Source organism: Fukomys damarensis, unplaced genomic scaffold (genome assembly GCF_012274545.1).
Source record: "Fukomys damarensis isolate Sample0158 unplaced genomic scaffold, DMR_v1.0_HiC HiC_scaffold_19, whole genome shotgun sequence".
Taxonomy (NCBI): domain Eukaryota; kingdom Metazoa; phylum Chordata; class Mammalia; order Rodentia; family Bathyergidae; genus Fukomys; species Fukomys damarensis.
Genome location: NW_022900931.1, coordinates 54,636,716 through 54,650,237, shown reverse-complemented (window position 1 = coordinate 54,650,237; position 13,522 = coordinate 54,636,716). Strand labels below are relative to the sequence as shown.

The following is a 13,522-nucleotide window of genomic DNA, read 5'->3' as shown; positions in this document are numbered from 1 at the left end:
TATATATATATTTATTTATTTATTTTTTTTTTTTTTTTTTTTTTTTTCTTACTCTGTCTCTGAACATGTTCGGAGACTTTCTCCAGAAACTTGTCACGATGGGTTTCCCTCATAAGAAGATGGTATATGCTGCCAAACAAGCCCAACAGCCTTCAGGGCCTGACTGTCCCCCTAGTTTCTCTACTTCCCATAACAGTAATTTATAGAGTTTGAACTGTTTCTTCAAACTGCTACCTATCAGTCCAGTTCTCTAGCTCCACAAGGATCCAGGTCTGGCATTGGCAGCTTCTGACCTGGCCAGTCTGAACAAATGCCTTCCTGGTCACTGGCACCTGCCATTGGCCTTGTAGTGAACACACTAGAGGCTGTTAAACCCAGACCCCGTCTTTCCCAGGCCCAGCTGCCTCTGGATGCTCATCCAGGCAGATGGCCCTGCCCACCAGTGCTCTGACCAGGACTCTGTCCAAGCTCACAGTCTTGGTCCTCCTAAGAGGGTTACATGTCAAACTCCTAAATCAAGGTCCCTGTCTCTAGGATAGCAAGGGTTCTCATAAGAGATAAGCCTGGAAATCTGTCCTCCCGGATTGGTCTGCCCTGAAGAGCGCCCAAATGACCTTGGACACACAGCTCTGTCCCCTGATCTTTGTTCCCATACCCACATTGGGAATGCTATGAAATCTGCCTCAAGGCAAACCTTGGAGAATTGTGCCTGGAGATAAAGCAAGGGTGCTTGCTTCAGGCTATATTCCAGCTGGCCTCTTGGGGCCTGCCATAAGGAGCTTTTCAGGCTGTGTCCCTGATGGCCTCCTGGGGCCTCTGATAAAGAGCTTCCTGCCAGCCTAATCTGAGATAAGAGCCTAACACTCCTGCTTGGCTGTGAGGATTTGAGCCTGCCTGGTGGGAGCGGAGGGTCTGCTGTAACTCCCTGCTCTGAGCCAAGCCTAGGAACCTCTGCTCCCTCCCAGGGAGACCAACTCCTCAGGGCCCAGGACCTGGTACAGGGCCAGGGCTCTGTGGCTTCATGCTGCTGACTCCAGCTGACCCTCAGTTTCCCCAGGGGTAAAGAGAGCATGGGAAGAATGACATTTTTGTGTCCCTTCCCCACTGTACAGTCCAGGGAGCAGTGTCTTGGGCTCGCCAGACAGTTCCACCACCAAACCTGACAGCTCGAGGCCAGAGCTGTGGGCAAGGACTGTGCAGAGGCCCATGCAAGACCTTGCAACATCACCCCGCCTACCTCCCCACCTGCTCCTCTGCAGGGAAATACCTTGGTGGGGAGGAAAACAGCTGTCAAATTACTTACACACCATTCTCTGCCTGCCCTGAGTTGTAAATATGACCCATTAAGATAATGAAAGAGTTGGTTCCAAAGTTTATCTCCCCCGATTCCCCAAGATGAAAGCAAGCAGATTCCTACTCTTCTTCTCAGAGCAGAGATTTCCTTTTAGAAGATGTAGCTGATCTGGGAGAGTCTGTTTTAAAAAAAAATGATAACATAAACAAAAATATTTTAGGAGAGAAAATGGCTCGTTTGACCCTCCTTTTTTGGTGTGGTCAGTCTAAGCTGCATTGCTTAGAAAAACGAAGTGGGAGAGGTTTAATAATTACCTTTGCGACCTCTGTACCTTCTGGCTTCCTTCACTCTTAGGCACAAGATATGGCCCTTCCTGGGTTGGTTCACATTCACCAGCAGGCAGCTGGGTTAGCAGCTCCTCTCTACAAGGTCAAGGAGAAAGGTAAGGCTGGCTGGGTGATGGGAAGGCCCGGCGCTCTCCTGGCTAGGTGGTGGGGCCTGGACAGAGACTGAATTTAGAGCGGTGACATGACGATCTCACACTGGTTTTCCTCAGCAATTTTTGTTCTGTTTTGTTTATTCCTTGCATCCCAGAATGAGAAATTACTGTACCCATACTTCAGATCAGTTGTGCACCGGGGGCCTTAATGTTGAGAAGGAATTATTTTAAAAAGCCCATACTTGCCTTGGACTTGATTCCACTAAGTATATTCCAGTATGTTTTAAAGAGTTTTTACTTTTGAAAATAAAGACGCTGGATGATGGAGGCAGGACAAGTTTCAAGCAAGCCACAGCTGAGGATTAGCAGACAGTGACCTGGCATGAGACCCAGGGGGTTGGGAGGAAGACCTGCCAGGGGTGAAACAAGCCCCTGAACTTTGGAAAAGAGACAGAAGACTGTTTCCTACAGCCTCAGTAATATTAATGACTGGTTTTCTCCGTGGGGCTGAGCAAATTATCCCCAAGGGGCTGCCACCAGCCCTCCTCTAAAAGCCGAGCAGACCGCTGACTTGGGAGTCAGTGCCCTCCACTTGGGCACACCAGCCTAGGGCAGCCCTTGCTCAGCTCCTCTTTGTATTTGGCTGCTTTTGTGGAATCAAGATTCAGCCCATGTCCTCCTTGCAGTCTCCTGGAACTGGCAGGAGGAAAGATGGGGGAGGAGACGAGCCTGAGGAAACGCAAGGAGGATGAGAGGTCGTTGCAGAGTAACAAACCCCAAACCACAGATCTCCAGAAAGAGGTGAGGCCATCCGTTTCCCGGTGGGTCCTGCCCAGACCCAGGGTGGGGTGATCTGAATGAGGGAGGCCTGTCTGCTCCCCTGTGACCCACTGACGCTCACAGCTTTTATTTATAAAGTTTGTCTCTAAAAGAGCCATTCTCTAGACCTACCCCTGGCCCTGTCACCAGCGAACTCAATGTTCTCTTGAAGGCCCCACATCATACATAAGCTTCACGTGTGCTTCCACGAGCTTGGGAGCAACTGAGCGTCTGGTATTTGCTCAAACCGGTGGCTTTTGTCGAGGTGGTCGGCGGGAGCAGCTTGGTGATGGAGTGCCCTCTCCCAATCTTTAGCAAATACCTGATCCTCTTACATGCTACTCTCCTGGAAGTGGGAATGGCAGGGCTTCCAGCAGCAGAGCTCTGTCTTAAGGGTCTCACACAAAGCTTGGCTGGCATAGATGGGGCAGAGATGAATGCTCTTACTGACATATGGTGAGGAGATAGCACTGATTCTGGGTCAGGAGGGAAGGGATGCTTAAGGGGGGGTGCAGTCAGAGTAGCCAGGTGTAGCGGCTCAAGCCTATAATGGCAGAACTCTGGGCGCTAAAGCAGATTGCAAGTTCCAGCCCAGCCTGGGCATCAGAGTGACTTAGCCAAACCCTGTTCCAAAATAAAGGGCTGGGCATGTAGCTTAGTGTGAAGGTCCTGTGTTCTATCCCAGGACGGGGGGAAAAAACGGAAAGAGAAAGGAGCTGTACACTGTGCCTGTCCCAGGTGGGTATGGGCAGCAGGCGCTGGACATGGAGGGAAGGAGGCTTCAGGCCCATGTGTGAGGAAAGGGGGCCCCCCGAGCAGCTCAGGAGGAGATCAGAACTCCGAATGATGCCCGGGCAGGGCCATGCGGCTGAGCTGAAGCTGATGCTTCCTCGAGGGCTTCTCTGGGATCTGACGGGAATGACAGATTTGTCAACATGCATCAAACAGAGCAGGGGAGATCTGCACATTTCATCACATGCAAATTGTATACCAGTCAGAGAGAGAGAGAGAGAGAGAGAGAGAGAGGGAGACGGGCTAGGGACTAAACCCAAGAAGGGCCTTCTCACTGAGACACCCCCAGCCCTTTTGTACTCTTTATTTTCAGTCAACTTTGACTCCAACCTAGAATTTCTATCACTGTATTCCCGCAGACTGTTCTTGACCCTCACATGGATGTAATGGGACTCTTTGTACTTGAGTAGCTCTTAGAAAGTTCATGCCCTACAGGATGTTATGACAGAGAGGTCCCAGTCTGTCCCTGGGAGTCCTCTCTTGCTTACGCGGCTCCTGTGTCCTGGACTACTAGTCTTGATCCTGGTTTCCTTGGTGTAAAGTCCCTTCTACTCAGCCCAACAAAGAGCGTCCTCCCAAGGGCCAGTTGTGGAGTACATGATGGTTGGTGGCCAGGAGCTGGGAACCTGAGGCTGACTGTGTAACTTGGTACCAGCAGCCTTTCTGTGCTGTTTTCTCCTCCATGAAACCGAGGAGATCCACCTGCCTTGTGATCCACTTTAAAGGCATACAACTCCATGCCTAACACAGTTGAATCAATTACACACACACACACACACACACGCACACCCAGTAACAGTGTCCTGGTGGAGTCAAAGCAGTATCTCAGGGTGGACATGCCTGGAACATGGGGTTCACTTTGAGCTGGCCAGACCCAGGTGTGGGGTTTGCCTCTGGCCCTGCGAGCCCCAGGTGACAGCATTAACTCCTCTTCCTCCCTCCACGTCCCAGGTGGGCCTGTTCAGTGGCATCTGCATCATCGTGGGAACCATCATTGGCTCCGGGATCTTCATTTCCCCCAAGTCTGTGCTCAGCAACACAGGAACTGTGGGGCCCTGTCTCATCATATGGGCAGCCTGCGGGGTCCTCGCCACACTGGGTAACAAAGACTCTGCCTCCTGCACCCTCCCCGTGGAAAGCAGGGACAAGTTACAGAAGCATTGTCCTTGCTGCTGCTGAGACCCCCGACACCTCCCCCTTTTTTTTTCTTTGGTTCTTTGCACTGAATCAAGGTCTTTCTCACTAAACTACATTCCCAGCCCATTTTTAATTTTGAGACAGGGTTTCAGTAAGTTGCTAAGTTGCCCAGGCTAGGCTCAAACTTGCAATCTTTCTGCCTCTACCTCCCAGAATGCTGGGATTACAGGCATGCACCACCACACTCGGCTTGGTCCCCTTTCAATGCCTGGATGGCTTATAAGGGTAAATAGGGCTGGAGGTAAATGTCCAGTGGCCAGAACTCAGGGCCATCCTGTGTGAGAGGACTTGGGCCTGTGTGACATGGTCCCTGTGAGGAAGGCCCCAGACAAGGCTACCATCTCATGAGGGCCTGGGTGGGGTCCTACTTCTCTGTGTTCCAGGTGCTCTGTGCTTTGCAGAGCTTGGCACAATGATCACCAAGTCGGGTGGCGAGTACCCGTACCTGATGGAGGCCTTTGGGCCCATCCCTGCCTACCTCTTCTCCTGGACCAGCATGATGGTCATGAAGCCCTCATCCTTCGCCATCATCTGCCTCAGCTTTTCGGAGTATGTGTGTGCAGCCTTCTACCCGGGCTGTCAGCCTCCCAAGGTGACCATTAAATGCCTTGCCGCCGCTGCCATCTGTGAGTGCCCAAGCCTGACATCCCAGGGAGGGGCAGAGGTGGCAGAGGCAGAGGCCGCGGCAGGGATGCTGGCCTCAGGTCCTCTGTGCCCACACAGAAAGAGGCCCTGTGGGGCTGGCAACCACCTTTGGGTGCTGAGCTGCACCTAGGCCTGTGAGGGATGCAGGGAGGGCCACTGAGGGCTGTCCCTGTCACCGAGCACTGCCCTCCACTCGTGGGCTGGCTACTGACTGCTTCTGCTTTGCCCTCGGAAGCAGGAGCTTGACTCAAGGTCACTGTTAGGTGTACTGTAAAGGTTTTTCCACTCTTTTCTTGGGGATCTGGTCTCTGTGCCCTGGGACATAATGTGGTGGAAGGTGTGGGGGTGCACAAAACAGAGAGCCTCAGGGCCACAGGGAAATGTAAGATGTCACCCACCCCACCTCTTCCCAGTGCTTATCACCACCGTGAATGCTCTGAGTGTGCGGCTGGGGAGCTACGTGCAGAACGTCTTTACTGTGGCCAAGATGGTGATCGTGGTCATCATCATCATCAGTGGCCTGGTCCTCCTGGCCCAAGGTGACTGCGGTGGGAGAGGATGGGTGGGTGTCATCCTGCTCATACCTCCTTTGCTTCTGGGGCGCTCTTGTCCCTAGCCTGTGTCTGAGCCTGGTGGGAACTGGGCAGCAAGACTCAGCTGCCAGCTTCTCAGTGTGTGTCCTACTCTAGTTCTCAGGGAAGCAGTGCAGAGTCAACATCAGTCTGCTGACGCCGCTCCTCACTGTCTGGCTTAATTACAGGGAACACAAAAAATTTTGAAAATGCCTTTGCGGGTACACCGCCATCTGTGGGAGGCATCAGCCTGGCACTTTACAACGGACTCTGGGCATACGACGGATGGTAAGGGGGGGACCCTGAGGTGACCCAGGCTGTGAATAGGCTTCTATAGTCAACTCTGATTTCACTTGTTAAGTAAAAGCATCTCCTTTCTAGAAAAAATTCTTCACAAACACACACACACACACACACACACCCCATTCTTTTTCAGTACTGGGGTCTGAACCCAGGACTTTTGCATCCCCAGCTCTTCAGAGATTCTTACTTTGAGACAGAGTCTAAGTCCATAAATCGTGCTGACTAGACCTGAATTTGTGATCCTCCTGTCTCAGCTTCCCACAGTAATGACGTTGCAATTGTACACCATCATGCTCCACTATAGTCCCGGTCGTTTCTGTTTCCCTGGGACCCCACAGACACCAAGACTCCTGCCATTTTTCCTGGATGTGGCACTGACCACTGACCATGCCAGTGAGCAGTCTGTGCTGAGGCCCTGAGAGAAATTCTCATGGGGCAAAACTGGCTCCGCTGAATTAGAGGCAGCCAGGACAGCCAAGCCCTTGTCATGGCCAGGAATATTCAATGGATGGCACTTCTGTTCAGACCTGGAGGTTCTTGGGTTCTTTGCTCACATCCTTTGAGGAAGAAGCATGAGCATCCTGATGCTGGGCTTTCCCTCCTGAAGATTTTGCTTTCATCCACTTTGCAAAAAGTCCCCAATTTAAAGTACTTTGGTGACACACTGCTCCTGATGTGCGCTTCTTTCTGACACTCACTTCCCCCCCTTTTTGTCTCTCTCCTTTCTTTTATTCCAATCTGCCTTTTTTTTTTTTTTCCAGTACTGGGGATTGAAATCAGGGCCTTCAATTGAGCTACCTCCTCAGCCCTTTTTTAGTTGTTCTCATTTTCAGATGGGTGTTGCTAAGTCACTAAGCTCCCCAAGCTGGGCCCAACCTTGCAGTCTTTGCTGCCTCAGCCTCCCAGAGTGCTGGCATTACGGGTGTGTCCCACCATGCCCAGCGATGGGAAATCTGAAATGAGGCCAACATTTATTATTGTGTTTCAAAATCTTAGCCAAGAAATTCAAGTCACAAGTCACATGCCACCCTTGTTCTCTTTTCTTTTTTTCAGGAATCAACTCAATTACATCACAGAAGAACTTAGAAATCCTTACAGGTAAGAAAGCTGAGCCAGGCAGGAGACAACAAATCCAAAGCATACTTCACTTCTCGCAGGCAAAAGCAGAGCTGTTGGCTCCTATTACTCCATGATTCCATTCCAGCCGGTGGAACTTTTTGTTCTTCCAACCCAGGGCCTCGTGTATGCAAGGCAAGCGCTCTGCCACAGGAGAGAATGGCTCCTTCTAAGCTCATCATCCACTCTTAGGGTTTGGCTGTGTTTGGGGCAGTGGAATGTTCTCCAAGGGGAAGGGAGAACTCTAACTTCCTTTAACTTCAAGTTACTTTGCTTTAAACAATTCTATTCTGCTGCCCTAGTACTCGAGGGAAACTTCTCATTGGAAAATCTGTTGTTCCAGCCGGGCTGTGCCGTATCGCAGATGCCACCTAAGTGGCCTCAGAAAGGGCATCTGTGGCCTGGGCCACCACACTGAGAAGGGAGCATGTGGCAGGGAGGCAAAAGGGTCGGATGAAAGGACGCAGGACCCCGTGTTCCCTATCACTGTCTCTCTCAGAAACCTGCCCCTGGCTATTATCATCGGGATCCCTCTGGTGACACTGTGCTACATCCTCATGAACGTCTCCTACTTCACCGTGATGACCCCGACAGAACTTCTGCAGTCCCCGGCGGTGGCCGTGGTGAGTGCGGAGGGGACTGTGGCCTGTGGGAGGAGGCGAGAGGAGACTGGGAGAGGGGACAGATAGGGGAGCCGATGTGGTATGGGGGAGCTGGGTATGGGGGAGCTGGGAAGGGGCGGCGGGCTCTTCCTCTCCAGGCCTGGTCCAAGCTGCCCGGGTGCAGGCACAGTGTCTGGCTACAGGGTGGGGTGAGAGGAACCAGGGCGGGGGGCTGGCAGACAGGAGGAAGGAGAGGAGAAAAAGTGCAAGGAGTGAATTCAAAGAATGAGTTGTGGGATGCAGGCCAAATCTGGAGGGAAGGCAGACCAGGCAAGCTGGGCAGAGGGGTGCATACCCTTCATCCCAGCTACTTGGCAGGCTGAGGCAGGAGGATCACAAATTTGATCCCAGACTGGGAAACTTATGGAGACCTTATCCCAAAATAAAAATAAAAGGGCTGGGGATGTAGTTCAGAGGTAGAGAACTCTGAATTCAATCCCCCGTACCAACACACACATACACACACATGGACACTGGAAGCCTGAGACAGAAGGATCACAAGTTCCAGCCCAGCCTAGGCAATTTTTAGTGATTTAGTGAAACCCTATTTTAAAATTTTAAAAAAATTTAAAAGGTCTGCAAATGTAGCTCAGAGGAAATGTTCTAGGTTCAATTCCACTAAAGCAAGGGAGTACCAGGGACTAAAAGTGCATGGATTCCACATGCTGGAGGCCTCATGGAGTTTGCATCGGACAGAAAATGAGTTGGAAACAGAGGACATGGTGGAGGGTTAGCAGGAGCAGCTGGGTAGTTAAGGTTGAGAACAAGGTCATTCCAAAGCTAGAGCCCAGGTACTGGCAGGATTGCTCAATACCCAACAATGATGATCAGCAGTGATAGCTTTAAAGATTTCTGTCATCACCAAAAGATCCTGAGCATGGAGAGTGGTTGCACAGGCCTGTAATCCCAGCACTTTGGGAGGCTGAGGCATGAGGAACAGAAGTTCCAGCCCAGACTGGGCAACTTAGCAAGACACTGTCTCAAAATACAAAATTAAAAAAGGGCTAGGTCGGGGATTTAGCTCAGTGGTTCCACCACTTGTCTCACAAGTGCAAGGACCCGATACCAAAAAAAAAAAAAAAAAAAAAAAAAAGGTTTTCCACTCTCTGTTCTCCAGCAAGGGGCCCCAAAGGCTATGCCCAAGAAGGCAGGGTAGGAACCTTGGTTCTCTGGGAGCGCTGAGGAGCTTTTTTGGATCAGTGGCTCTTGGAGGCTATGGAGAATCCTCAGGATTCCTTTCCTTGTCCCACCAGACCTTTGGTGACCGCGTCCTCTATCCAGCCTCTTGGGTTGTTCCGCTTTTTGTGGCATTTTCCACCATTGGAGCTGCTAACGGGACCTGTTTTACTGCAGGCAGGTAGGGGACCCCAAAGTCACTCTGTCCCACGGTGGGCAGGAGGTGGCAAACCTGTTGTCACATTGAGGCGGCCCTCAGTCCCTGGAGCTGCGCCTGACCAAGCACCTCACAGCCCAAGTCAGAGCCCTAAAGTCCGGAGAACAGATGTGACCTGGACTCACAAGGCAGACTGGCAAGGGAAGGGAGGACAAGGTTGCCCATAGCCTTCTGGCGTTGTGGCAGAGCCAAGCTTTCTAACTATGGGGAAACGGTACTCAGCACAGGGAAGGGGGAAGCAAGAAGTCAATGAGCTTTGCTTTCTGCATGGTGCCTTTCAAGCTATACTGCTTTACCTACTGCTATTCCCAAACATCTTGTGTTACTACACACACAGACTGGACCAGACTTTCCCATAAATGGCCAAAGCTTAATATTCTACGCTGCAAGCATGAAGGTATCTATCATAAATCCTCAACTTTGTAGCACAAAAACTAAACACCTAAGATTGGTGCTTTAATCCCAGCAGCACTCTGGGAGGGTGAGACAGGAGGATCCCAAATTGGAGCACTTCCCAGGCAATTTAGTGACTTACCAATACCTATCTTGAAAAAAATGCTGGGGATGTAGTTCTGTGTGGCCCTGGAGTCAACACTTCAGTAGTGAAAACCAACCAGCCAGGTGTGGTTCTCTTTCAGTAAAACATCACATCAACAGATGTACTATAATTTATCCACTCATTTGGTTTGTATTCCTTTTTTTTTTTAGTTGTGGGGATCAATCTCAGGACCTTGTGCTTGCGAGGCAGGCGGCGGCACCACTGAGCTAAATCCCTGGCCCTATCCATTCATTTGGATTATTTCAAATCTGGGCTGTTATGCAAAGCTCTACTTCGGACATTCCTCTGTGTCTTTTTGCACAGATGGGACAGATGTTTCTCTGCAGGAAATTTCTGGGGACAGAATTACTGGGCCATAAAGTAACTTTACGATCAACTTTTCTATTTGGTGAAAAGAAAATCCAGATGTTTATAGGTGTGGAGCCTGTATCCCAGATGAATTAAAGTTTTACTCATCTAATAATGTGAGGAAAAAACAAAATCCACTTTACATACCAGAAGGGTGAGCTGAGGGAATAGTTTAGTAGTAGAGCATGTGTCTAGCATGTGCAAGGTCTAGGGCTCCATGCCCAGCACCAAACATCGACATTAGTGAAATATTTAAATATCTCCTGCTATTTAAAAATCAGGCTAATCATTACAGAATTGTAACAGTTCTTGTATTTTGGATACAAATCCTTTTTCAGATATGACTTGCCCATGTTTTCTTACAGTCTGCAGCTTGGCTTTTATAATACTGATTTATTCATTGGTGCATATTAGTCACACAGAATAATGAGATTCTTTATGGTGTGTTCATACAGGCGTGTATCATATTTTATCTTCATCCCTTTATTCTTTTTTCCCCTCCATCCACTTCTGCATCTCCAGAATACCTTACAGTTTCTTGACCTCTCTCCTTTGTTTTTATTTTTGGGATTTTTAGGGATAGAATGTGATTTTTTACTTTCTAAAACTGGCTAATTTCACTTAGTATGACGGTCTCCAGTTCTATCCACTTTTCTGCAAATGACATTATTTCATTCTTTATGGCTGAAATATACACAAACACACCTTACACTTTATTGTAATAGTGTTTTGATGCAAATATTTCTAAGTTTGACAAAGCCCAGCTTATAATTTTTTACATGACACGTTTTTATTGTCTTTAATACAAGTTCACAAAGATTTCCTTCTTAGAATTCTTTTTTTGTTTAGCCTTCTCTTCAGATATACAATTCAGGTAAATTGGGAGGAGGGCTGAGACAGGGTCTCACTGTGTAGCCCACCCCAGGCTGGCCTCAAACACATGGCGATTCTCAGGCCTAAACCTCTGGAGTGCTGGGTTACAGGTGTGCATCTCGATGCCCCAAAAACTTGAGCTAATTTTTTAGTTTCAGAAATGTGCTGTTTGGGGGTGGGCCAGGGGCTTGTGCTATATTATAGTCATCCTTATATTCATAGTCTTTTAATCTATGGATTCAACCAATAACAGAGCTAAAAATATTCAGAAAAAAATGGTATCTGTAGTGAAGTTGTCCAGATTGTCATTATTCAATAAACAATGCAGTGTAGCTTACACAGCATTTACACTCCATTGAGGACCGTATTAAGGGGCATGGGGGGCGTGCACAGGTTATACAAAAATAATACATCACTTGATGTAAAGGGCGTGAATGTCTGAGCAATCTGGTATCTGCAGGGACCCCTGAACCAATCCCAGAAGGATTGGAAGGGTGACTGTCACTTTTCCCCTGATGTGGGGTTTTACCTCACTTGTTGCCCAGGCTGGTCACAAACTCCTGGGTTTGAGTTGTCCTCCTGTCTCAGCCTGCCCAATAGTTGAGGCTACAGGCATGCACCACTGCATCCTGCTGTATATAATTGTTCTGGAATCAAATCTAAAGTTTTATTTTATTGGACTCTGAATTTCTCACATCAACACATCTTCTCCCTTCTTTTAAAATTAGATTCCCATATTTAATTTATAGCATAACTTTAGCTCTTTGATCGATGTGGAATGTACATTGATATTAGGCCTGAGTCATTTTTTCTAAACCTTTATCTGTTGTCCCAATACTGTTTACCGAGTAGTCTACCATTTGTGTCCCCTACTGGGTAGAAACACAACCATCATCATTCCTGTGTTTCTGGTTCATTTTGTGTCACTAACGAACTGGATTTTTCTTGTGCTTTTTGTGAAGTTTTAGTTTTGGTAATACACAATATGGCAGGACTTAGCACTCTCGAGTGAGACTGCCTATGTAGCTTCCACATGTATGATTTTATCCAGTTGCATGTTTTAGTGTTTGTTCTCACTGGTGCACGTCTGCAGGACATGACTACATCCCTCACGGGGAGGAGGTACAGCACTCATCACCCTTCATTCATTCACCCCCTTTCCTCCCCTCCCCTCCATCTCTGATCTCCCTCTCTTCCACTTGCAAGAGATGTCTATTTCCTATTTTTTATTTTGCTTATTTATATTTTGGGCTTCTCGTAGAAGAGAAACCAAATCATGTGATATTTAAGCTTGTCTGATTCATTTCGCTTAATATCATGGTCTCGAGGTGCATCTATTTTCCTACAAATGACTCGTTTATCCATCTATAGGGCAAAGTAATATGCCACTATAGAAACATATTTTCTTTATCCAGCTGCACTTTTATGGCATGGACTTTACATATAAATTTGTGAAGAACGGTTGAAATGTAGATTGAGTTCACAGCAGCATCTTGAGTCTTTTCTGTCAATTCATTTGTTTCCACTGCCTTTTTCTGGAACTCTATATCATGTTACATCATTTCAAATATGTAGTTCTACATAGATGGGTCTTGTGGTCATTGTGTTCCTTTTTTTGGGGTGGGGATAGTTCTTAAGATTGAACCTGGAATTTCCACTGAGGCACATTCCCAACTCAATCCTTTTTGAGACACGGCCTAAGTCACTAAATTGCTCAGGCTGAGCTCCAAATTGTGATCTTCCTGCTTCATCCTCCCAGAGTGCCGGGATTACAGGCATGTACCACCACACCCAGATTGGCCTTTGTATTCCTAACATTAAATTTTATGGCAGTGGAGCCAGATTATGTAGTCTTTTAAAATTCACTTCCTTACTCACTGAAAATTTTATTTCCCATGGTACTACGGATAATGTGCTATTGCAACTGTTTCTAGATTTAAAAATCAAGGCTGTAACTTGTACCATTTAAATCTTCCACTTTAATAATAGATTTACCAAATTTTACCTTCTGTTTCAAGGGCTTTTGTTTTGAAGACTGAATGCAAGGCCTTGTGCATGCTATGCAAATGCTCTATCTTGCTGTATTGCCCAAGCTGGCCTTGAATTTGCTGATTCTTCTGCCTTAGTCTCCCAATCACTGGCATGCGCCACCACATCCAACTTCAAAGGCTCCTGTTTTCTGTCTCATCCCTTTCCTGTATTCTTGGTGGACTATTTCTTTCTTTACTAGGAAGTCTGTTTAAAGCCTTAAGCTATCTTATCTGGTGTTGCTACCTCAGCTATGGTTAAGGTTATTTTCAGTAATGTCCTGTGCCTTTTATCAACTTTCAGTGTCACTGAGCTCAGTATATCTGAACAAATCCAACCTGAGTCTCTAGCAAACTTAATGTGTTTATATTTAATGTGATTAATGGTAGAGCTAGACAAATCTCTCACATATCCCTCTGCATCTTCTGGGCTTTAAAATAATCTTATACTAAGTTAATGTATTCTTTTTTTTTTTTTTTTGT

The 13,522-nt window shown here is 47.8% G+C and overlaps 1 protein-coding gene across 3 annotated transcripts in view; it reads left to right on the top strand.

The window, feature by feature from the left end:
• The first annotated feature begins 1,599 nt into the window (after positions 1-1,599).
• Slc7a9 (solute carrier family 7 member 9) overlaps positions 1,600-13,522 on the top strand; it is a 31,987-nt gene continuing 20,064 nt past the window's right edge. For 2 of the 3 annotated variants that reach the window (XM_010640969.3, XM_010640967.3), the window contains exons 1-9: positions 1,601-1,736; positions 2,420-2,534; positions 4,296-4,443; positions 4,925-5,167; positions 5,600-5,725; positions 5,947-6,046; positions 7,115-7,159; positions 7,677-7,800; positions 9,093-9,196. In XM_010640969.3, coding sequence (XP_010639271.1) covers positions 2,445-2,534; positions 4,296-4,443; positions 4,925-5,167; positions 5,600-5,725; positions 5,947-6,046; positions 7,115-7,159; positions 7,677-7,800; positions 9,093-9,196 — 980 coding nt within the window. In that variant the 5' untranslated portion in view covers positions 1,601-1,736; positions 2,420-2,444. Of the gene's footprint in view, positions 1,737-2,419; positions 2,535-4,295; positions 4,444-4,924; positions 5,168-5,599; positions 5,726-5,946; positions 6,047-7,114; positions 7,160-7,676; positions 7,801-9,092; positions 9,197-13,522 lie in introns of all 3 variants that reach the window. The other variant, XM_010640968.3, reaches the window with a different exon arrangement.